Source organism: Podarcis filfolensis (genome assembly GCF_964270895.1).
Source record: "Podarcis filfolensis genome assembly, chromosome: 10".
NCBI lineage: Eukaryota > Metazoa > Chordata > Lepidosauria > Squamata > Lacertidae > Podarcis > Podarcis filfolensis.
This window is the reverse complement of record NC_139612.1, coordinates 52,136,437-52,161,213: the sequence shown is the minus strand read 5'-3', so window position 1 is coordinate 52,161,213 and position 24,777 is coordinate 52,136,437. Positions and strand designations below refer to the sequence as shown.

Below are 24,777 nucleotides of genomic sequence, written 5' to 3'. Positions count from 1 at the left end.
GTTCTCCAGCTGAAAACTGACATAAACAATACCTGACTGCATTTATAACTAATTAGTGCAAAAAATAGTATTTCTAGACTCCACTGCACAGTTTCAAATGCTGTCTGCCTGCAGATGTAAGAAATCTCTCTGCTGCTAAGCAATCTTGTTTTCTCGGACTCTTATCTCCCTTGACTTCTGGGGAAGGATAGTTTCAAATGTTCTTGCAGTGCACTTTAGTGACAATAAAAATTAATAAGGCTGCATCAAAACATGCAATTTTATCTACACGTTGCACAAAGAATCAAACATTTGCTTACAAAACATAATTTTAATTATAGATGCATGTTTTTCAAATATACAGAATCCACTTCTGAGTGTTGTAGTATACAATATGTGTTATTAGGCAGCATGGTAAATAGTACTTGATTGATTATTTATGGCTGACAAAGCAGACACTGTTAATACTAGTTGCATTTTGCTGAAGACCAGGTTAATGAAGACCTAGACAAAGGTTACATCTTAGATTTGTTGCTTGAAACAAAATGTCTTGATCTATTCCAAAATATTTTCGGAAAAAAACAAATGTCCCGGAATGTCTTCTTCCAATCAGAAGAATTGCATGAGATTCTGCTTCACGCCTGCAGCCAGAACTCTCCTAACCAAGAGGCGTGTGCATCCCCGGCCTTTCTTGGCTCATACTCAGATCTGATTTTGATGTATAAATGGCTATCCTGGCATTTGCTGAAAGCACAACGGCGCTAGCACATGTGCAGCAAATTCAGAATGGCAGTATGAGAAAACACTGGTGGGCTGGGAGAAAAATTGAAGGACAAAAGCTGAGGGCCAGTTTACACCTCTCTACGCCACACTGGGAGGTCACGGACAACTGCAGATCCCTGCTATGCATATATGGGGTGGAAGGGCATTAGCGTTCTTTTTTGAGTATTTTAGTGTACACTGTGTGCGCACTTAAGAAATGCTCTAAATCCATAAAGTGGTCCTTAACATCACTAGTGAAATTCACCAGGCAGTGAGGCAAGCCAATCTTGCACAAAAAAGGACCTCTGAAAGTTTATGCAGTCTTGTAACGTACTACTGCATTTTGATCTTAAAAGGCTGTTTTTCATTTAAGACTGGGCTGCCCCTTCTTTTTAATCAGATCCCTCTATAAGGCAACTCATGCTTTGAAATAAATGGTAGGTCTCAGTTTCTGTGAGTGTTGCTTTCCTGAATAAGCTTTTGAAAACAAGATGATCTCCTTGCTAGTTTTAGCTATCTTTCAAAATTGTAAGCCATGGAAGTCTTTGCTATTGCATTAAAAAACCTTATCAGAAAATAACTTTCCCATCAGAATTTAAAGTTCTACTCTCCTAAGTAACCTGGACTTTTATTTCTTGAGTGCACTATAATAATTATGAGTGACATTCTAAACAAGACATAACTCACAGAAGTTGCTTGCTGACTACAATGGCAGTGATACAATACACAAAAATTTTGCCGCTGAGCTACCTTAAGATTTGCACGTGCCTAGTATGGGATCTCCACTGAAAAAAAAACTTGGGTGGGGTGTAGCAGCAATGCTGTGTGATTTGTGTGAGATGCTCGTGGAAAGAGCCACTGTCTTCCACCCTCAGTCTTTCTGTCATTGCCCTTCATACCCACAGCTCTTAGACCACTGGGACAAATAGAATATTTGTGCTTATCCCAATGCAGCAAGCAATTGGTGCTTTCAATTCTCATTCGATACTGGAGGATTAAAAAGAAAAGCAGTGTAGGAAACAGCATTAGCAGCATTCTGAATATAGACAGTTACCAGGAAGGGAGGGGTAGTGGAATCCAGTCATAAAGAGGTAATCTAAAAGGCTGTAGGTATTGTCCAAAGAAACACCTTGGCTTCATCAGAAATGCAAAGCTGTTCTCGGGTGCCTTACTCACAAATAAGCAGAAAAGCCAGTGGAGAGAGCAAGAATGAGCACGCTAGCTCTGCTCTCTGTCCTGATCCCCCTCCTTGAATAAGAGGGCACCCATTTCCTTGCAGTGTAGGAAGTAGGAAGATCAGGGTTCTACGTGGCACAGGGAATGTACACAAATCCACAAATGCAGGAGGCTCCCCGCTAGAGTTGGTCGTCCGCAGAACTTGTGGAGGGTGAAAGTGACAGAGCTGGTACACTTGTTCCCACCTGCCGTGCTTGCATGGTCTACTTACTCTCCCACCTGCCCCAAGTTTACCCTGAGCTTCCTTGGAACAATAGATCAGGGCCATTGCGTCGTAAGTAACAGCACATCTTGTCAGTCCCTTCAGGACAGACTGGGCCTTCATTCAAAACTCTGAGGAAGACGATGCAAAGACCCCAGTGCAAAGTAGCAATTCATTTAAAGAAGAATACTTTCTATGGCTCAAGCTATCAGGAAATCTTTCAGATTTAAGTTTTGTACACAAGCACTTGCGAAGAGGGCTCTTAAGGAAAAATGCACCTGGATCAGTGCGGTCAGTCACTAAATGAGGATTCACTGTCAGAACTGTCTTCTGCATTTGCCTCCCCTCCCCAGGTAGGCACTGCAGCATCTGGTGTCCTGCAAGAGTAAGATAAGAAGACACAACTTAGGGGGTTGGACTAGATGACCCTTGGGGGGGTTCCTCCCAACTCTATGATTCTATGATCACGTGCAACGCTAGAAGACATGTTAAGTGTCAATGCTGCAGCTACTTTCAGAAGAGCACTTGTGTTGTTATGCAGCAGCAAAACGTGCTCCGTAACCTTACAGACTTCAGAGGTTTACTCTGGGCTTTCATAGGCAATGCCTACATCTTTACCTATATGAAGTTGACTGACAAGTTCCTAGGTAGACAGGAGGTGTTTGTACTGCAGCAGACTAGTTTCCCATAGGAAGTGGGTATAATTTCAGAGATCCCTCTTTGGATGCAAAATCCAGAAAACCTTGGAAGTGAGGTGGGGATGTCCCATTCAAATCTCGTTTAGCTCACTGAGGTAGCTTTCAGCTGCTCTTCTGTTGCAGTGGCGTGATAATATTGGCCGACTTTATAGGGTTGCTCTAAAGATGACTGAGAATGGATGCAAAGCTCTTTGAACACCCCAAAAGCACAACATAAAGGCCAAGTACTGTTGCTGTAGTTATTAGTACATCATGCAGGACAACACTTCTCACCCTGTAGGGTTACCTGCACATGCAATGGTAATAGACCTATCAATTGTAAAGGTCCAAGACCCTCTCTCAAGGACAGGTCCTAGCCCTACTGGTGTTAGTGAAAGGGATACAGAGTCCTATTAGAGCTTGCCGTGGCCCCTGTAACATTACTGATGTGGGGAGCCAGGGAGAAGTGTGGGGTAGCTTAGGGGCTGGTCAGGTTATGTATTTAGGAGTCAGAATTCTAGGATTGTGGGTATGTTCTAAGATGGGGTTATACCATTTCATTATGTTTGAGAACATTGATTTAGGAATCCAGAACATATGCACCAGAGCATCTTTCTTGAACACCATGGGTTATGAAAATCAATAGGTATGCCTCATCCTTCACTTTTATTATAGGCAGCACAGTTAAATTTTGGGATCAGGCTACCTGTAGCTCTTCTGTTGACAAGGAACTGAAGCTTCCGTTGGGTTTCAATCTCAAATAAGTGAGCCAATTCTTTTTTTCTCTGTTGATAGTAAAACAAATCTCTAAAATTTTATCTATTCTCCTTTAAAATGCTGGCAATAAAGAGGTGGACCTGCATGTATAAGCTGTTCCATCACCAACAGTGGAAAAAACCCAGCCATGCTTAACTGTGGCTACTGTCTAGAAAAAAGTAAGATAATATCCTCAAGCCATTAAAAGTGTTCAGTGGGGGAGGTAATCCTGCTGCTTAGGGGGTGGGGATAGCCTTAACTAAAACCTGATTGGGAAAGAATTAAGGTGGAATTCAGAAGATTGTTCCGTCAGGGAAGCAGAAATGCTTGCACTGGTGGAACAATCTCCTTTGCACGATGTTTTGGGTGTACTAGCTTTTTTAGCCTTGCAAGTTTAATTAAAATTAGATTTTTTCTGAAGCTTCCAAATGACCAAGATACACATTTCTATCCCCCATTGCAAGAGCCAACTCTGTCCTGTCTCTGCACACATAATATGCAAGTAGTTGTCACTTACTCAAGAAGATCCGGGTTCAATCCTTCAGAAATCATTTTGTTTCTTATTGCCATTACAGGAACACCCTGCGGAGGGGAAAAAGAACGATAAACGTCTAGAAAAGCAATGTATAAGGGAGTCCCATCAAAATCGCAGTGTTTTAATGAATAAAGAGCAAACACAAAAATGTTAAGGGAAAAAGCTCTGATCTGAGAAACTGATTTTGTTACAGCAGGAAGTTGATCGAAGGGCACATTTCCTATGGCTGCCCCTATAGAAAGTTTGGGAGTAGAAGTTGTTGAAAAACCAAATTACATTTCTGAATAACTTTGGTTTACTTCAGAGGCTGCAGCTAGCATACCATTTTCTTTCATTTTCAAACACCTAGAGAAGTTTGCTGCTGTGGAATATCTCTTACGTGTCTGCAATGTCCATGTGAGTTTCTCCCTCCTCAAAAAGGGACACTGTCAAGCTGAAAAAGGTACAGAAAAGGGCAACCAAAACAATCAAGGGGCTGGAGCAGCTCTCCTACGAGGCAAGATCTTGAGCATTTTTGTTTAGAAAAATTGGGGAGGAGGGGTTAAAGGTGAACCAAATTATGCATGGTGCAGATCAAGTGGATGGAGAATGCCCTCCCACAATAATACCAGAACTCAGAGTCATTCAGTGAAACTGAATGGTGGGAGATTCAGGATGAACAAAAGGAAGTATTTTTTTTCACTATACAAAATTTAACGATGGAATCCCTTCCACAAGATGCAGTGATGGCGATCAGGTTGGATGACTTTTAATGGGGATTAGACAAATTTATGGACTGATCACAATGGCTATATTGCCTCCAGGGTTGGAAGCAGCATGCCTCTGAATGCCAGTTGCTGGCAAACATGAGCGGAAGCATGCTACTGGTCTTGTGCTCCCATTCCCACTGCAGGAGTACAAGGCTGAATGAGACAGGTATTGTCCAATCCAGCAGGGCTCTTTCTTGAACTCTCCATTGCCCCACAAAAAGATGCAAGAGATGGTCAGCAATGCACTCCAGGCACGAAATAAATTATGCTCAAACATCAGTCCAAGTTATCAGTGTAAAAATGGCTGGAGTTAGGAAAGGTTATCATGGCGGTGGAGACAAGGAACCAAGATGTGGATGCAGGAGGGAGAAAAAGAAATGGCTGCAGTGATGGTGGACCAACGTTCAAGCTCTGCACATTGCTCTCAGCCGCTTCTTTAACCAGTAGCCAGCTAAATGAGATGTAAAGAACAGGACTAGCTTGTGTAGTACAGTGGCCAGGTCCTGGACCTTTTGAATATCTGTGACTATTCTTTGCCCGGGATATATCTCTACCCATGCAGTTCTTCTCATCAGTTTGCCTGCAGCAACTGGAAACTGGGATCAGCCATTATGATTCCAAAATCACAAGATGCAGAGGTGGGATCACATCATAATCCTACTAACAGGAAACCACTTTTATAAAGGGACATGTAATGAAACTGTCCTTTCCAATAAAACTGCTTAGCTGATGTTGCTGGAAGGTGTAGAGGTTGTGACCTATCTTCTACCTAGGTCATAAGTACAGGTATTAGGCTACCAAGCTTTTGTGGCTGGGGTAACCCAAAGTGGGGTATAAATGGATGGGTTATTATTATTATTATTTATGTTTTTTTCTGTTTAAACACCTCCAGACTGACTTCCCACCTGCTGGGCTAGCAGTTAATTCCATCCATCAACTGAACTGCTATTTTTATTTTTGTGAAATCTCAGAAAAATAGCTTTATTCATCTTGCAATTTGTACTATGGTACTCTCCTGCAGCTCCCCTCAGCACTTTCTTGATAACAACAGGAGGCTTCTCAGCAGACTTCTCCAAATCTAGCATCACAAGATCAACATTTAAATTTGGGCTGGCACAAAAGTAAGTTTTAGACAACTATGCATATGAAAATGACCTTTCAATGCAAGCTCTCCCACTACTTGTGGTCCATTTCCCCAAGTCTCAAACATCTTCCCTTCATAGTTTCTTGTAGGATCCTAGAGAACAGTTTGTGAAAGTCCAAACTCTCTGCTAGGGGTGTTCTAACAGAATTGGCTCCTGTGTTCCTGCCACTGAGGCTCAAAGAGAACTTGTTGCTTTGCCATCATTGATGCAAAAGGTCAAAAACGAAAAAAAGAGAGTCCAATTTCTGAGTTCCAAGGTCTACTGGAGGTCTGAAAAGGACGTGAGAGACCTCAAACTCTAAGTGAACAGTAGTGTGTGGTTGGTTTTGGCATCGAGCAAATGTACTTTGGCCAAGGTAAGGAGAAAGGAGCCATGGCGGGTGTTTCAGAGAAGCGTGTCTGTACTAGCGCCACACATGAAAGTGGAGAGAGTGGTTAAGGCTGGCAGAGCAATAGTGATGCTAATTCGGTGATTAATATTTTCCTGTGTGCATCTGTATTTGGGGCTTCCCCCCACCTTTATATAAACTGGCTATCTCCAATAAAAACAATTAAACTCAGCAGTTTAATAGTGGGGATCTACAGAACTGTAATTACCAGGAGTCATACAGATCTTTTATAACTGGGACTTACCATATGCCATATGGAAAATGCAATCCAAAGTATGGAAGCTAGATTTTTTTTTGAGGGGGGCGGGACGTGTTGAGGATTCTGTTATCCAGAACGTTTTGTATCTTACAATGGGAACAATTATTATAAATATGAAAAAAGGCCAATGGAAGAAATAGCAAACAACTGTTAGCCAGGAAACAGAATAATATGTAAGAACTGCAGCTGAAAAAGCTATGCAAGATTGTAGTAGAGGGGAACCATCTTACATAAAGCTCTCTGTTTCAGAGGTCTCCATCAAACTGTATGCTGGATAGATCATACCCTGGTTTATGTCACCTTGCAAGTGTCCTAGGAACATAAGAAGCTTCCTTATATTGAGCCAAACCATTTGTGTATATAGTCTGGTATTGCCTGCACTGACTGGTAGCAGCTCCCTATGGTTTCATGCAGGGAACATTCCCATTCCTTCCTAGAGATAGCAGGAATTGAACCTGTGACCTTCTGCATGCAAAGCAAGTAAGCTACACCCCTCCCCCAAGATTTTCTTCCCATTTCAGAGCTTTTAATAATTGCTGGACTGGCGTGGGGGGCGGGGGAGAGAAGAATTGAAAGTTTATCACCTAAGATTCAACCCCAGAAAGTGTCATGGGAAATATGAAGTAAGAAATTGAGAAGATGAGACCCACACCTACATACCTATGCTTTGATGCAGTAGAGGTTTTTTACTTGCCAAAAACTTTATCTAACATACATACGGCACGAAAATGATTTATAATCAAATAAAAAACACAAGCTGTATTACATAACTAATGCGAGAGGAATTTAAGATCATATCCTGGAGGCCTATAAACAGTCAGCTTAGGGTTTTATGAAACAGGTGGAGTAGTTGTCCCAAATGGAAGATCATTTACTTCCAGACCCACCTTTAACTTGAGAATCAGTGTTCCCTCGCAATTTAAGAGAAAGCTTATCTGTCTTAAGGGTCAGAACTGGCTTGCTTACTGCTACAGTTTTTATTCTCTTTGTTTTCTGATGTTTCCACCAAACATTTGAACCCGTTACACCCACTGAAGCAATTTGCTTCTCATGGATTTTTGCCATCATTGATATTGCTTCAATCTTTATAGCTGGGTTGTCCCAATTCCTAGGCTACCAGGTCAGGATATATTCATCTCCATAGTGGCTTACCTGCAGCTCCTAACTTGCATACAAGAAGCCTAAACTCAAGCTCTACGGGGGTGTAAGAAGCTGCCCTTAAATCTCACAGCTATGTTATAAGGCTACATTCCAACACAGAATCAGGTGCATTGGCTTAACTACGCCTAACTAACTTGGATTGGGGCCACTAATAATAAATAAATAAATAAATAAATAAATAAATAAATAAATAAATAAATAAATAAATAAATTTTATTTATACCCTGCCCTCCCCAGCCAAGACTGGGCTCAGGGCGGCTAAAAACCAATAATAAAAACAAGTTGATTAAAATGCAACTTAAAAACAAGATTAAAATACAACATTAAAACATTAAAATGCAGCCCCTTCACAGGAGGAGAAAGGAAAAAACAAAGTTCTGCTGGTCCATGTTTGTTAGACTTTTTTGCCACTTTCCCACAAAGAAATTTCTGTTCAAGCCAGCCCAAAATTAGCTTGCTCCTCTACCACCTCTTGACAGTGCTGTCTATATGGAGGATACATAGAGGGTGTCACTGGCATGACTGGCATGAGAACTAGCACCCTTAGCTTTGAACAGAATACTGTTTCAAACATTACAAAAAAAGCAAGAAAAGCTGAACTGTGAGTAACTCACATCACTGGTTTTCCCAACCCTCCTGTAGCTTCAGAAGATGAAACTAAGAAAGCTCACTTGGAAGACATTTGGATCTCACAAAGGAAGGGAGGAGCCTTAGCTCAATGTCAGAACTCACAAGTTGGGATGTGGAATGTCCCATGTCCAGTCCCTTTTATCACAAACAAACAACCAGGCAGCAGATGAATTGAAAAGCCTGAGCCAGCTGAAGTAGGTAATACTGGGCCAGAAAGTAATGTAAGAGCCCTGCTGGATCACACCAAAGGTCCAGCTAGTCCAGCATCCTGTTCTTGCAGTGGCCAACCAGAAGCCTAGGAGAAGAGGAAGCGTGACAGAACTCATCCACTTTCTAATTCCCAGCAACCTTTGACACTAGAAATAGCAGACAGCCATCATGGGTAGTAGCCAACGATCACTTTATCCTCCGGGAATTTGTCTAATCCACTTTATAAACTATTCCAAGTTGGTGGCCATCACTACATCTCATGAGAGCAAAATATACTGCGTAACTCTGTTCTGTCTGAAGACATCCTTTCTTTTGTCTTTCCTGAATCTTCCAACGTTCAGCTTCTCACTGGATGGCCATGGATTCTAGTATTATGAGAGGGAGAAAAACTAATCTCTGCCCACTTTTCTTACTTCATACAGGTAACCTGATCTCATATAAAGCACTTCTTATATGTTCCTAAAGAAGAAATACAAACCATGTGCATGCCTGCTTTCCTCACTTTTTTGTGGCTCCGAAATTCATGTGTAGCTTTACTTGGGTAAAGCTGTGCTTCCTGATGCATCTGTAACATATACATAAAACTACTGTGCTCCTCAACAGCCCAACATCTCATTCATATGCTGTACCTAAGAGGAGGGGGCATATATAGAAGAAGCCTTTCTACAGAAGAAGGGTAGATTTCAAATAATGTGGTTAAGATTCTAAAAGGGTGTGTGTGTGAGGGGGGGCAGAAAGTTGTCTTCCCCACCCACCCCCAGCACAAATCCCATCACCAAAAAAAGGACATTAGAGCGAACCATCAGCCAAACACTCTCCTTTCAGCCACCACATCAGTCTTTCCAAGTGCACTGGTAATTATCTAGCCACACAACGCCAGTTTGCCACTCCCAATTCACAGGAAAATGTTCAGGCCAGCAAAAGAGGTCTGGTGGAATATCCTAACAACTATACTGAATCTGAACGCTTTGTATTGAAGCCTGACTCAACAGCAACCGTTGGGCACAAGCAAGGAAATCAAGCCATTAGTTCCATTTTAATTTCAGGAAGGCTGCACAGCATGGTCCAAAGATGGAGGGGGGGCAAGTTTGCCAATAGCTGGTTAAAATAAGACCAACTGCATGGTGCCATGGCTAAAAAGCATCTCTTAGGAAAATGTGTGAAGAGTTATTTCCATGTTATGCTCCAGCTAAGGAAAATATGGGCATGTGCCTCTCCCTTGTCCCACTAAACACCTTTGTGGAATAAGAATACTGAATGGCTTTGCACTCTCACAGAGAATCATTCGCTCCTGCTTTCTCTAACCCATAGAAATTCAGAATACCTTTGTCTCTTATTTCTAGAAAAAAAATGTGAATGGCGTAGTCTTGCCTTTTCACATAATTTTCATTAAGAACAGAAGAAGAGCCTACTGAAGCAGGTCTGTGGGCCACCTAGTCCAGCATCCTGTTCTCACAGCGGCCAACAAATGCTTTTTCGAAGCCCACAAGCAAGACACAAGCACAATAGCAGCCTGCTCACCTACAATTTTCTGGGCACATAATTTTCTTTTCTATTACTACTGTTTAATTCAGAGTACAGTGACTTCTGTTCCTATTCCTTTCATCAAGAGGAGGTTAGGAAATGCTAATGAGACAATTGGCTTGGAGGCTCAATCAGAATGGAAAGAGGCCAGGGCCTGCTTACAAAGAGCTCATTTGCAAGCATGTTCTAGATGCAAAGGTCCATCACATGTTGAGCAATTTAACTGGTTTGGCTGGACATCAGTGGAAACAAACTAAAAGGAACAAAACTGATCCTTGAGTGGCTTTTCACACATATTGTTCCCATCAAGCCTGGCGCAGAGCCATCAAACACGGAAACTGCTGCAGAGGTCTCTAAACACATTAAACAGGGAAGTTCAGAGATGGAAAGCCATTAGTTATAGATGATTTGAATTGTCATCACACTGAAGGAGCAAACGCACATTCAGATCACGATAAAGAGACATTAATAAATACAACAAATGATTGTAAGCAGGGTCTACATCAGGCGAGAAATAGAGTTCTGAACTGATTGACAACAGCCACCACCACCAATTCCAACAGAATCACATACCCTTTCAGAAGAGGGAGTTTATCAAAAGTTAGAGGATTAGTTAAAAAGAAGTTAGAGTGGACAGCCAGAAGGGCTAACTTCGAAGGCTGCTTGATACAGAATACACACAAATTTGGTGTCTGATGAAACCTGATGAACAACTATCTTACCACTTGAACCATTTTGAGATATCTTGCATAGCGGGGATCCTTTGCTACCGTAATGATATTTTCTGTGGCTCCTTCCGTCTTCTGTTGCCCCATCTCATGACCAGTGCTCTGCTATAAAGAGAAAACATTATGTGCCAATCTTTAAACATGTGCAGACATTGACTCAGTTCACATATCATGGTAAACCATGGTTAAGTTTAACACAAGCACACAGATTGGGACTGTTTTGCTCCTTCTCTCTAGCGCATGGATGAAACAAACCACAATCCCTGGCTATGAATTATGTCCAAACCACAGATCCAACAAACCACAATCAGTAAGCCAAGAACAAACCTTGACTTGATTGTGGTCTGCGGGAAGCAAAGCAAATCACATGTGAACAAAGTCATTGCTTGCTTTAGAAAGGCTAACTAGAAGCGGGGGGAAAACAAGTCAGGAAGAGCTCAATCTTTTACCTCCAGCTGAGGAGATACATTTGTTGACTGTGGATCTATTGAGACAGGGCCATTCGTAACGCTGTTGACACTGGTGCTGGATACTTCAAACTTGACGTCTTCTAGCCCAGGTATAGAAGCCAACTGAAGATGGGAACACCAAGAACAGTAGACAACATTTTAATATTGAGAATATAAAACTTGTAGCTGTTTTGTCAGCATCCAGTACATGCTATTTTTCACCAAGGCCTCAAAATCCACTAATAGGCAATACCTTAATTAGGACAAACCAACATGTCACAAAATTCTGGCCAGCACCGGGATGAAGTATCACGCGGGCCCTGCCTGCACCCAACAACTTCACCTCCTCTTTGCCTTATCACAGATATACGTTTGCCATCTGTTTCCATTTACATTCTGACATTCTGAAAAAATATACTCAGGTCTGCCTGAAGACAAATGTAGCTTAGCTAAAAACTGGACTTTAGGAATTATACAGGCAAGTCCCTTAATTTGTGCTCAAGACTACAACTAGCAAGAAGAGAGATATCATGCACAAACCTTTGCATCCAAGATATTCAGTGTAGTTTCAATCTGCTGAATACGGAGGGAAAGTGCTGACAATTTCTGGGAAAGATGGAAGTGAAATATATTACTCCATACTTTTACTCACTGGCAATTCTCTCCTCTGCCCTCCCTGCTCAGGAATACTTAGCATTCCACTCCCTCCCCCAAAACACTTATTGCCTCACTCTTTCGGAGGATAATATATGGCACATTATACGATGATCCTGTAAGCCTTGTCACACAGGTGGTCTAAAATACCTCAAGATCAACCGCTGATTATAACATTAGGCTGTAAAATTCATTGCTACCAGAATTGGTACATATACAACAGTGAAGCCTGGTAAATATTTGCTAGCTCTCAAAAACATTTAACAGCCCATCTGCCCCAAAATAGCTGATTGTCACCTGTGGCCTAAAAAGGCAACTTTTAAAAAAAATTCTGTCATTGGCTGCCTGGAAGCAATTTTTACTTTGCACAGACAATTAATAAAGTATCTATGAACGAGCCTGCCATATAAACTTTATTTCAAATTATTATGTAATAGTATTGTGTAAAATGAATCTTAAACCCTTGAATAGGAACAAGATAAACCTGGGCACCCTGAAGAGTCAGTCATATGTTAAGGGCTGCACAATAGGATACAGAACCGGTTAGTTTTTAAAGTGAACTAACCCAATTCACACCTCTAGAACAAATACGTGGATCACAACACAATTATCCTTTGGATTTTGCAGTTCTCAACATTTTGCAATAAAGTTCTCACCACAAAAGGTATCAAAATATTTAAACAAATACGCATTTTATGGTAAAGTAGGATCAGAAATGTGTATATTGAGATTGTGAGAGGAATTCAATGTCGCATTGATTTAAAACTGCTTAGTGGTGTATTTGTGCCAGAAGAATGGCTCAACCAAGAGAAAGTACAGGAAATGACTGTGATTCTCTTTGCTGATTGTGCAACAGATTGCTGCTGTAGTACTGATATTTCCTGTTGAACAAACTGCTGCACAACAAGCTCCTGCTAGCACAATTGTTGCACTGCATTTGGTATTGCCCACCCTTTATTTTCATTGCTACACTAGCGTAATAGCCCTTGCACTGGTGGTCAGAGAATGCTGAATCCTGGCATATAGAAGAATTTTTGTACAGATTGTTTTTATTAAAAAATGCAGATTAATGAGGAAATGGACCAGACTATAAATGAACACGTGAATTTTACTCAGACCAGATATAGATTGTTGTGTGTATCTCTACTGATTTCAAAGGTTTGGGGATGAAAGGCTATGTGAAAGTTGTAAACAGAACAATTACTCCTTTAAATAAACCTGCCTACTGGGAGAAGGAAATGCTATAAACCTCCCCATATAGTTTTTGCAAAAGGGTAGAATAAGAGTGAAACAATTTAATAAACAAAAGTTACTGCTCATCTTTAGATGGGGAATGCTATATTACAATCCCATGACATGCCACAATCAAAATAGCCTAACCCACCTCCTCCACAACAAAACAAGTGAAACCTGAGCAATTAGTATTACAAACCCATCTTCCAACTAAAGCATTCAGACCTACTCGTAAATAGTAATCCAATTTGGAAGTGGTGGAATAAATCTGATAAAAGGTCAGGTGAACTGACACGATGCTCCAAAAGCTATGCAAGACTTATTTTAAAATGCAAGCTGATGTGCAAAAAATCCCAAACCTTAAGAACTGATATGGCGGCTTGAACTAATTGCTGCCATATGCAACCAGCCTGTTTTGTACCCTTGGCTAGTGTGTTGGCTGGCAGATCTGTAGCATTTTTCTCCCTGCCTCCTGGCACGGTCGTAACTTTTTGCTGGGCTCTTAGAGCCAAAATCTTTAACACCCTGAGAAATATGCCAACCAGCCAACATAATAGAGACAAAGAAGCACAGATGTTGATGAGCTTGGGGTTTTGTTTTTCCTTTTTGGTCTCCATCTCTTTCTTTATAGATGCCTCTTTGTTCTTTGGAATGGATGTCATTTTTAAAAAATGACCACACACAAGCATTTAGGGCTGTCAAGACTTTGGGATAAAAAAGAAAGAAAAAGAACTAGCCATCTGGTTTTTAGCTGTTCAAAGTCAATTTATCTGAAGTAATTTATATATCAGAAAACCTTATGATGATGCCTTTTTAGATGAAGCTGAAGGAAGGTGATAGGGCTTAAAATTTAAATGTAGCAATGCAAGTAAGTCTGCAAAGCCTATTGGTGCCAACCAATATTGATTGCTTGCAAAGGCCAGTCTGGAAATATTTTGTCAAAATACAAATAAATAATGGTGCATGAAGGAGGGCTTGCATATTGAAAGGACTTCTGAAGGGTGCATCATGCACAGAGACAGATGGTGCCTCTTTCCTGTTCCACCATCAGTGATGACAAGGCCACACAGTGCAAGGGCAGGTTTACCTTCAAATCCAACAGTGTCTGCAACAACATTGCTTCACTTTACCCCACATGGGTGATTAGCAAACACTCACTTGTGGAAGATAAAGCAATGGGAAAGGCTAAACCTGGTTGGGGGGCCTAGATACCCCCTGGGACCCCAATTACTGACAATGAATTTCCATTTCTTGTTGATGTGCATTGAGTAGGATGGAACACTGGAAGCTGATTTCTATACAACAGGATTCTTATGGCATTTATCAGTGTACGGAACACTTTCCTATTCTTCTCTCATCAACACAATTGCCCTAGTAGGTGGATAGATCCAGGGACCCTAGGATCTAAAGTAGCCTTCCCCAAGAGGGTACCCTCCAGATGTTGTTGGATTCAAACTCCTATTGGCCCTGGACAACATGACCACTGGTCAGGGATGAAAGGAGTTGTAGTCCAAAAGATCTGGAGGGCACCAGGCTGTGACAAAGTGGATCTGAAGAATCACCTCTACCTCTGAATCTGTCTGACCTTTGAACATATGAAGAGCCTGCTGGAGAAGGTTAAGGGCCTGTGCAGTCCAGCATCTTTTTCTCGCAGTGGCAAGCCAAATGCATACGGGAAGCTTGCAAGCAGGACATGAGAGCAACTGAGCACTCTCCCCACTTAGGATTCCCAGCAACTGGCCTTCAGAGGTATAGTCTCCAATGGTGGAAGTTCTACATAGCCATTGTGGCTTGTTCACGTGGAGGCCCAGCCATACGAAGAATGCCAGATGGCCACAAGGGGTACCGTATTTTTTGCTCTATAAGACTCACTTTTTTCCTCCTAAAAAGTAAGGGGAAATGTGTGTGCGTCTTATGGAGCGAATGCAGGCTGCGCAGCTATCCCAGAAGCCAGAACAGCAAGAGGGAGCGCTGCTTTCGCTGCGCAGCAATCCCTCTTGCTGTTCTGGCTTCTGGGATTCAGAATATTTTTTCTCTTGTTTTCCTCCTCCAAAAACTAGGTGTGTCTTATGGTCTGGCGCATCTTATAGAGCGAAAAATACGGCAAGTCTTTTCTAGAGTGGTGCCTGGGCAATGCAATGCCCTGAAGAGGGAAGTCCGCCTGGTCTGAGCCTTTCTCCAGAGGTCCCTTTTTAATTATTTAATTATCTGATTGTTGGTGTTTTTATGATATTTATTTATTTATTTATTTATTTATTTGAAGTACATAATCTGCACTTTTGGGAAATATATTAAGGTAGCTTACAGCATGTACAATACAATAAAATCAATCCATAGAACATGAATAATTATGTACTGTTTTAATTTTTATTACATTATGAACTGTCTGGGATACTTTGTATTAAACAAACAAAAAACAAGCACACACACACACACAAACCACAACAACCCAGAATGATTTAGAGATTTAAGACCTTCCAGTGAGCTTCACAGCAGAACAAAGCTGTGTGGCAGATAACATGTCATGGCATCTCTGCTTAGAAGAAGCAGGTAGCAGGCGATGGGAAAGACTGCCAATCAAAGTGGAAAATACTGGGCTCGAAGGCTCGTCTGACCTGAGTCAGCTTCCTATGCTCCTTATTTGAATGTGGGCCTCTGATAGCCATGCTTGGTGCTATCTACTGCACCATGTCAGACCCTAAAAAGCTAAAGGACCCCATGTACTTTCCAGCCAGTGTCTCTTTCCTCCTTGAAGAGGAAGAGTTACTGAACTTTCAAAGCACCATCTCTTTAGGAAAGTTGGAAGTAATGAACCCTGTACTTTAACTATGTCTTACAAAATTCGTCAGAGGGAATGGGCTTGTGCACCACACAACAGATTATTAGCCAACAATGCAAATCCTGTCTGCAACATGCACCCACCCCCTTCCCCAAGGTAGTACAGTGTATACTTACTTACCTCTTCACAAACAGTGGAAAATCGGTTAAGGAACTGAACTGTGTGAACCACAAACTGGTTTAGAAATGCCACTGTTCTCTTCTGCTGGATGGCAGGAACCTGCATTGTACAAAGCACAAATTCAACAATAGCAAGGCTCATTCTGTAACACCCAAAACCTATATGATGATAAAACTGAGCAAAGTAGCTCCCAGCACCCCTGTCCAATGTTTGAATACAAATATCTGCTGCACTTTTGCTATGGATATGCTGAAATCCAATTTATTATTTTCAGATCAATGCTTCAAGTTATGCAAGTCACATAATAGTATAATTCTGTGCTCTGTCATGCTTGCAGTTCTTCCCAGTTTTGGAACATATGCAAACTGGATGGGCATATGGTTTTCCATCTGAGTCACAGATTCAAATATGTAAACGTGGTAGTTCTATAACAGGGATGGAAAACCTCCAGATGTTGTTGAGACTTCAGTTCCCATCAGCCTCGCCAATCATAGCCAGCTGTCAGGGATGATGGGAACACGAGTCCAACAACACATGGAGGGCCACAGGCTCCTTAACACTCATCTACAAGAATGGGACAGACTACAAATGTAAAACAGAACAGATTAAGGTTGCATTGCTATCTCTGAGCCAATACCATCAAATTCAGTGGGACTTACTTCTGAGTAAGTATGAATATGCAGGAGCTGCAAGTCTCACATTCTGAAAAAGGTAGTGGGTGGATTTTGGAAGTATATTAAACAGTTTCTCCGACAAACTTATTTTTATAGTCATTTGTGAGGGCATTGGCTAGCCTAAAAACACTTCCATCATCATTGCTATCCGACTGCAAATCCACAACAGCCACCAAATCATGGCTTTATCTATGAATCAACCAATAAAAATTTTATGATAGGCATTTATGATGAAATATTTCAATGACAGCTCATGGAGATATGTTAAATTAGATGCTTTAGGAGTTATCTATGAAAGTCAGAAAGGAATTTATCTTTCCAGTAAGTGTGGCATTTCTTTTTTTTAAGTATCATGCATCTTCCAGTATGGTGTCTGGCATGGAAAAATGTCATCCTAGGAACTACTGGATCCTGCATACATGATCAAAGTGCAATGTGTTGCCACAGCAGAAATCTAACAGTGGATTTTCTTATGGAGTGTTGCAGAGTTCTCCCCATTTTACCTGCAGCACCTGCTTGCTACTGTCATTGGATTATATTTCACTAAATTTACTCCCTTGTGATTTTGAAGCTTCCTGCTTTCAAGGAACCACTGGCTTGTCATCTGCCAAGGAAGTGCTACTGGGGTGTCTGCTGTAGTAGAATACAAGACCTGTTTTAGGGGAATACAACAGGTTCATGCAGAGCACTGGCATACTGCAAAAGAAGATTGGCAGATCTGACAAACTGTCTGCCAGGGAACTTTATCTGCCATTATTGATTTCATGCAGTATCTGAGGCAAGGGTTTATTACATTTTGGCATGCAGAATAGCATGCAACCATCACCACCCATTTCATCCTCAGAACAACATTGTGATGACGTTTAGATTGAGAGAGTGACTGGCTCAAGATCACCCAAGGAACTTAATGGCTGGTGGGGATTTTAACCTGGGTCTCCCTGGTCCTGGTCCAACAACACATTTTGGATTTTCCAGAACACAGCTTGGAAGTCAATGATTTATGGAATCAAACTTGCATTACATTAGGGTTGGATGAGTTGCAAGCACACATTGAGAAATTCAGCTCATGCTGCTCCTGCAACCTTCCGGACCCATTAATTTGTTTTGCCTTATTTTCCAAATAAGTATTGCAGTGTAGCTATTTAAGTTTCCCCAGGAGAATTGGGACTGAGCAAGTTCCAATATGCTACATGGGTTATCAAGCCTGCTCCAGAACAATTGCACTCACGAGTGAATCAGAGCCAGAAGGGGGAAAAAACAACCTCCAAAATTGACTACAGTGCAGGAAGGCCTGGTCAAATGAGTTAAAAATGAAAAAAAAGGGACATGGTTTAAAAAGGCAATCTTATGGATGGAGGAAAGTAGGGCATGGAAGAGCAAACAATTCAGAGGGATGCTTGATGATCAAGGACCAAAAAATGCTCTTTGTTCAAGATGTTTTGGAAACCTTCAAGACTTGGCTACTCAGGGTGGGTCAGATGACCAGTGGTTGCTACTACCTGTTAACAAACTGGCATATAAGGGAACAGAATATATGTTTGCTATGCAAGCCTCTTGTAACTTCCACGAAGGAGGCCCAGACTGGATTGTTTTTTCACTCAACTGTTTCCCAGAGGAGACGAATGGCAGAGGAAGCTAAGCCACTTTTGACTCCCGTGAGGACACCCTCCGCCCCCCAGTTCCTCGCAACCGCCCTCTTCTCTCACCCTCAGCCTCCATAGACTTGTGCTTCCTTAGAGGTTGCCCTACCCGCGCTCCCACCTCCCCATCTTTAATAAAAACACGACACCACAGGCGAAGGAGCGCAGCTTCTCCTGGCGAACTTCTGCCCGCCAGAGGTCCAGGAGGAGCCCTGCAAGGGCAAAAGCAGCAGCCCCGATTCACAGAGCTTGTCAGCTTCTCTTTTTAAGAGATGGCGAGGGGGGGGGGAGAGAATCCTCCAGGGGGAAGTTGCCTCCTTCGCTCCCTGGGGACCTGGCGCCGGCCTCAAGGAGCAACGCCAGCAACCTGGCGCCGCCTGTACCTTGGTCAGGTCGATGCCGGAGCCTACGAGGGGCAGCCCGTCCTCATCCATCCTCAAGCCACTCGCAGGCGCCAAAAGGGACCTCACTGGGGAGAAAAGCAGCTTCTCAGGCAGGGAACCCCTCGCGACCCCTCGCACCGGAAGCGATTCCCGACTTGCCGTTCCTCGACCCCGCCCTTCGCCTGCGGAGCGGCAATACGGGAAGGCAGGAGAGGCCGCGTTGCATCATGGGGCTTGTAGTTCTCCCCGCAGGAAGACCGAAGGGTGAGCTCTGGCAGACCGAACCTCGTCCTGAAAGTGGGGCGTGGACTGTTTTCTCTCCGTTCTCATTACTTAGTCAGATTTACAACACCTGAATGATCTATTAATGCAAATTTTGCGCGCGCAAAATGTTGTTGTTTTTTGTCCCACTCGGAGCAGGGGGTGGGGTGGGGTGGGGAATCGTACTCATTTCGAAAAGGAGGTAGATTTTTTTGGAATCTATCGTGTTTTTATTGGTATTTTGTCTGTTTTGTAATGTTGTTGGTACATTGCTCTGATATTTTGTATGAGAGGCGTCAACAACAAAACTCAGTGCAAACCCATAGGAATGGAATGTCCCAGGTTGCATGGATGTAGTCAGGATTTTTTTTTAGGGGGGACAGGCCCTCAGTTTACTATGTATTTTTATTGATTTAGGGAGTGGGGCAGATGCCCCTCCCTGTCCCCCCTTGGCTACGCCCATGGTTCCAGGTTGGAAGAAACAGTTGTCCTCCTGAGCACACTTTGTACAATCGAAATATAAAAATTAAAAATTAAAAAAAATGTCCAGTAGCACCTCAGAGACCAACTAAGTTTGTTCTTGTTATAAGCTTTCGTGTGCATGCACACTTCTTCAGATATCTTCTTAAACTTAGTGGCAGGTAAACTTGTTTAGGATTAGGATGCCTATGGTCATTTGGAACATATGGACAATATTCAAAACCGCACAATGAGCCATTTAAAATTAGTCATGTGCAGCGCTTTTTTCTTTTTCTTTTTTTAAGTTGGCTAACAAGAATTTTGCAAAACATCAGTCTTCTTTTTTTTTTACTGCAAAAAACAAGGACAACACTAACAGCTCATGCATCTGCTCTGCAACGTGTGGGAAGCCAGCCTACAAATAATACAGCAAGAGATGGTCAGCTGGGAATTCCTACTATACTAACCACCAAGGCTCAAATATCCCTGAACAGGAGCTGAGACCAAATGTGTTAAATTCAATAGGAACCATACTCGGCTGCTTTTATTTATATATTTAATAATAATAATAAAGGTAAAAGGTAAAGGACCCCTGGACAGTTAAGTCCAGTCAAAGGCGACTATGGGGTTGCGCCGCTCATCTTGCTTTCAGGCCAAGGGAGCCGGCGTTCATCCGCAGTTTTCCGGGTCATGTGGCCAGCATGACTAAACCACTACTGGCGCACGGAGGACCGCGATGAGCGCCAGAGCGCATGGAAACGCCGTTTACCTTCCCACCACAGCGATTTATCTACTTGCATTGGCATGCTTTTGAACTGCTAGGTTGGCAGGAAATAATAATAATAATAATAATAATAATAATAATAATAATAATAATAATAATTTATTACTTATACCCCCGCCTATCTGGCTGGGCCTCCCCAGCGACTCTGGGCGGCTTCCAACAGGATATTAAAAACACAATAAAAGATCAAACATTAAAAACTTTCCTAAACAGGGCTGCCTTCAGATGTCTTCTAAAAGTCAGATAGTTGTTTATTACCTCGACACCTGGTGGGAGGGTGTTCTGCAGGGCTAAAAAATGCTCAGATAGGTGGTGCTTCCAGACTATTTTGTGGAAAGGATTCAAGCATGTATTGGAACTTTATAGGTTTGGACAATTATTATGCTTTATGTAGATTTATCCAACTAGAGTGGATTAAAATGGGCTGTTGGCCTAGTACAGGTGTGGGTGATCTTAGGCCCTCAATATGTTGTTGGCGCTGTGGGTAAAACCTCAGTGCCTAGGACTTGCCGATGGTCGGCGGTTCGAATCTCCGCGGCGGGGTGAGCTCCCGTCTTTCGGTCCCAGCTCCTGCCCACCTAGCAGTTCGAAAGCACCCCTAAGTGCAAGTAGATAAATAGGTACCGCTTTGTAGCGGGAAGCTAAATGGCGTTTCCGTGTGCTGCGCTGGTGCTGACTCGCCAGAGCAGCTTCGTCACGCTGGCCACGTGACCCGGAAGTGTCTTCGGACAGCGCTGGCTCCTGGCCTCTTAAGTGAGATGGGCGCACAACCCTAGAGTCGGACATGACTGGCCCGTACGGGCAGGGGTACCTTTACCTTTTATGTTGTTGAGCGACTCCTGACTGCCTCAGCAAGCACAGCCAATAGCCTGATGTTCAGCAACAACAGGAGGGCCAAAGGTTCCCCATACCTGCCCTAGTGCAACATAGAATCATAGAGTTGGAAGTGACCCTGAGGGTCATCTAGCTCAGTCCCCTGCAATGCAGGAATCCTGCCCATAGCTGTCCCTGGGTGGGCTTGAACTACCAACCTTCTAGTTAATACAGTGGTACCGTTCTGGAGCCGCGTTCGCATCCTGAAGCGAACGCATGCATGGAGAAACCCAGAAGTAACACGCTCTGTTACTTCCGTGGAGCACAACACGAAAATACTTAACTTGAAGCACATTTATCCCGAGGTGTGACTGTACTGGAAAATCTATAAAGGCACAGGAGGTGGGGAAATGGTAGCAACTAAAGAACTCGGGGCCAGTCAAATTATTATTTTTCCCACCAAAGGGTGGCAGTTCAGTTGCAGAACAACTTTAAAAAGAAAGCAAGTTAAAGATGAACATTAGTATGTGTGAGGAAAGGAGGGAGTCAGCCTTCCATGGAGTTTAGCCAAATGGAAATGCAAAGCCCATGTCTGCAGAAAGATCACAAGCTGTGTCTCCATCCCCAGGGAAAACAATGAAAAAGTACCAGGAAGACTTGATTGAGTTTGTGTCATAAAAGGATAATTGCATTATTGATAATAATACTCTGTGGCCCCAGTTCCCTCAGATTAAACAAAAAGTCCTTTCCTCTACAACAGCTCACTTTAATTATCAGTAATCAAAATAACCAGGCAAACAACCAAAGCTCTGACTTACATTTATATGAGCACATGACATTCATATAAACCACTGTAACAATTCCCAGTGTGCTCTCTTAATAATCAGCATAGAAGTCAAAACAACTATACAACCAAGCAGCAAGTTACACAGAACGAAAAAGCTGATCCAAGGCAATTTCCAGACATGGTGTCACCTGATCCTCCATGAGGCAACAACTGTGTTTACTAAAGTAGTTCAGTGAACAGCTGAAAAGGTCAGAAAGTAGCCCCCCCCCCCCAATTTCCCATGAAGTTCTCCAAGTTTGTGTATTCAAAAAACATTCTGACAAGACTGCTTTTGAGGATCAGCATTGTCATCAGACAATATTATTTATAAATTCTTAAATAAAATTATACACACCACTTAATGTAAGTGAAGAAGAAAATATATCTGGGATAAAAGTTGTTAAAAAGGGACTGATACTGCAGACCTATACAGTCCTAATTTAGCTGGGTGTAAGATCCTCCTAGCACAACAGGACATATGCCTGAGCAAACATGCATAGAATTGCTCTGAATTAGTTCCTTATGGATCCTGGTTTTGTTAATTCTGTTTCTGTGGTCATAAGCCCCATCGATCTGGGTGAGCCTGACTTCAAATCAGGATTTAAGACTGTCCGCTTTTCCAGTCCTTCAGGATAGCTAGACTGCTCATGATTTGCACAAATATTGTATGATCTGGTTTTTCCAACTCCTATCATTGCTGTCTGTGATGGTCACCAACTTGCATGGCTTTAAAAGAGGATCAGGTTTCAGGGAGGGAGTATGCTTCTCAATACTAGTTGCTTGAAACTGTAAGAGGGGAGAACACTCTGGTGCTCAGGCCCTCATCAGACTTCTCATGTAGTTGGCTATTGTTAGAACAGGATGCTGGTCTAGGTGGGCCTCTGGCCTGATCCAGTAGAATTCTTATGTAATGTAATTCAGAGATCATACAAAGAAAGCCCGAAAAGCAGTCCCCTTGCTTTAACTGCAAAGTTTCATAGTCCTGATATTTACAGGAACGCGCCCCCAAACACACACACACACAAGTGAACTAAGTTTTCCAATGGAAAGCACTGCCCAATAAATATTTTGAAAACCTTCATATTAACACAAGGTGCTGCATTGCGTGACACCATCTTGAAAGTGTTCTCCCTTCACCTTCCCAGGAGGCTGAAGTCCACAAGGTTAGGGCTCAGCACAAAATATATGACCCAAATGCATTATTTCAGCCTGCCTCAGGATCAGACTACTGTATTGCCAGTTTCTCTACCACCACCTTGAGGATATGGTTTAAGAGGATTCCTAGGCATTTGAGAGAAACTGAGGACACTTGCTATTTATGTATATATACCGTATTTTTCGCTCTATAAGACGCACCAGACCATAAGACGCACCTAGTTTTTGGAGGAGGAAAACAAGAAAAAAATATATTCTGAATCCCAGAAGCCAGAACAGCAAGAGGGATCGCTGCGCAGCGAAAGCAGCAATCCCTCTTGCTGTTCTGGGTTCTGGGATAGCTGTGCAGCCTGCATTCACTCCATAAGACGCACACACATTTCCCCTTACTTTTTAGGAGGGAAAAAGTGAGTCTTATAGAGCAAAAAATACGGTAATTTCACTACTGCATTATTCTAAGGAAAGCCCTGGCATGCTTCTCCTAATGTTATTCATATGTACTTAATTCCCCACCTATTTTTTATATTAAAATAAACACTTCACTGGATAGCTCAGTTGGTTAGAGCATGGTTGCAAGTTCAATCCCCATATGGCACAGCTGCATATGCCAAGATTGCAGGAGATTGGACTAGATGCTCCTCAGGGTTTCTTCCAACTCTGATTCTATGATCTCATTTTGCAATGAAACCATGTACTGTACGTGAAATGTTTCTGTACTGCACATTATGTAACATTTTTTCATTTTTGTGTGCAATAGAGGTATATAGATAAATAGATCTTCCAAGACTGATCCATACAGGAATGCTCAGTCTCATACTTTTAAGAAGATGAATGGCTTCTGTTTGTGTGTTTTAACATTGTTCACCAAGCTTCAGTGGAAGAGGTTGTGAGATAATACCAGCCTTTGTTTGACTAAGGATACACGGAATACAAGCCAACAACAGATGGTAACCCGGTGGCAGGGTGTTGAAGAGGATGCCAGTTAGTGGGCACCAGTAACAGTAAGTTCTGTACAAAGACATACTCACAGTCTATGTTTTAGATACACAGTATTTTTTTGTAGTTGATTTATATTTGTGGCAGCAAGTCAAACAAGCAATAGAATCAGAATTGTAATGTGTAACAGAATGGTCATGACACACTGACATATGCCTCTTCTGCTTAGAAAAGGGCAATTTTAACTTAATTGAAAACACACAATGAACATCATTTAGTCAAAAAGTCTGTTTGCTTTGGTCTGCAGCCATGTCAGTTGAGTTTGTAAGAAACCTTTCCCTCCTTTTTTACTCAAATGAGAATGAACATTGCTTGACTTTTGCAGTTGTGATCTACATAAAAGCGAAGTGCTCCAGTAAATTCTCTGGTAAATTCAAATGAATTGGAAATAACATGCAGTTCTTAATTTCAAAAAACACATGGGTAGATTTAACTATTGGGAGATCTTGGACTTGTTTTGTAAAAGCTAATCGTCTGTCTGGACCTAGGACAATATTTTTTGCTACCAAAGACACAAAGTGTCCCACTACACCGTTTCACATATTTTTGG

The 24,777-nt window shown here is 42.2% G+C and overlaps 1 protein-coding gene and 1 long non-coding RNA gene across 5 annotated transcripts in view; one reads left to right on the top strand and one right to left on the bottom strand.

Moving 5' to 3' along the window:
• Nucleotides 1-290: 290 nt before the first annotated feature.
• On the bottom strand, nt 291-19,112 carry WASHC3 (WASH complex subunit 3). 4 transcript variants are annotated; one of them, XR_014539181.1, is made up of 8 exons: nt 18,934-19,087; nt 16,237-16,335; nt 11,931-11,996; nt 11,391-11,513; nt 10,936-11,046; nt 4,130-4,194; nt 1,446-2,556; nt 291-992 (listed from the first exon to the last, which is right to left on the bottom strand). XR_014539181.1 is itself a non-coding variant. In XM_083574161.1 (7 exons), the coding sequence occupies exons 1-7, from the start codon at nt 18,982-18,984 to the stop codon at nt 2,472-2,474; spliced, it is 597 nt and encodes a 198-aa protein (XP_083430287.1). In that variant the 5' UTR covers nt 18,985-19,112; the 3' UTR covers nt 291-2,471. The 4 variants fall into 4 exon arrangements, 2 of the variants coding, with proteins under 2 accessions (XP_083430287.1, XP_083430286.1); XR_014539182.1 differs by having other exon boundaries at nt 10,936-11,043; XM_083574161.1 differs by having other exon boundaries at nt 291-2,556; nt 10,936-11,043; nt 18,934-19,112.
• A 26-nt stretch (nt 19,113-19,138) lies between these two features.
• Nucleotides 19,139-24,777, top strand: part of LOC310743727 — a 19,713-nt gene continuing 14,074 nt past the window's right edge. The window contains exon 1 of the long non-coding RNA XR_014539192.1: nt 19,139-19,197. This is a non-coding gene — a long non-coding RNA (uncharacterized lncRNA). The remainder of the gene's footprint in view (nt 19,198-24,777) is intronic.

Bases quoted from the DNA above. Each gene is read 5' to 3' on its own strand.
- WASHC3 (XM_083574160.1), bottom strand. From the start codon at position 18,984: ATGGATGAGGACGGGCTGCCCCTCGTAGGCTCCGGCATCGACCTGACC. The intron at 16,336-18,933 runs GTACAGGCGGCG...TGTACAATGCAG, and splicing joins CCGGCATCGACCTGACCAAG to GTTCCTGCCATCCAGCAGAA. The intron at 11,997-16,236 runs GTAAGTAAGTAT...CATCTTTCCCAG, and splicing joins TTTCCACTGTTTGTGAAGAG to AAATTGTCAGCACTTTCCCT.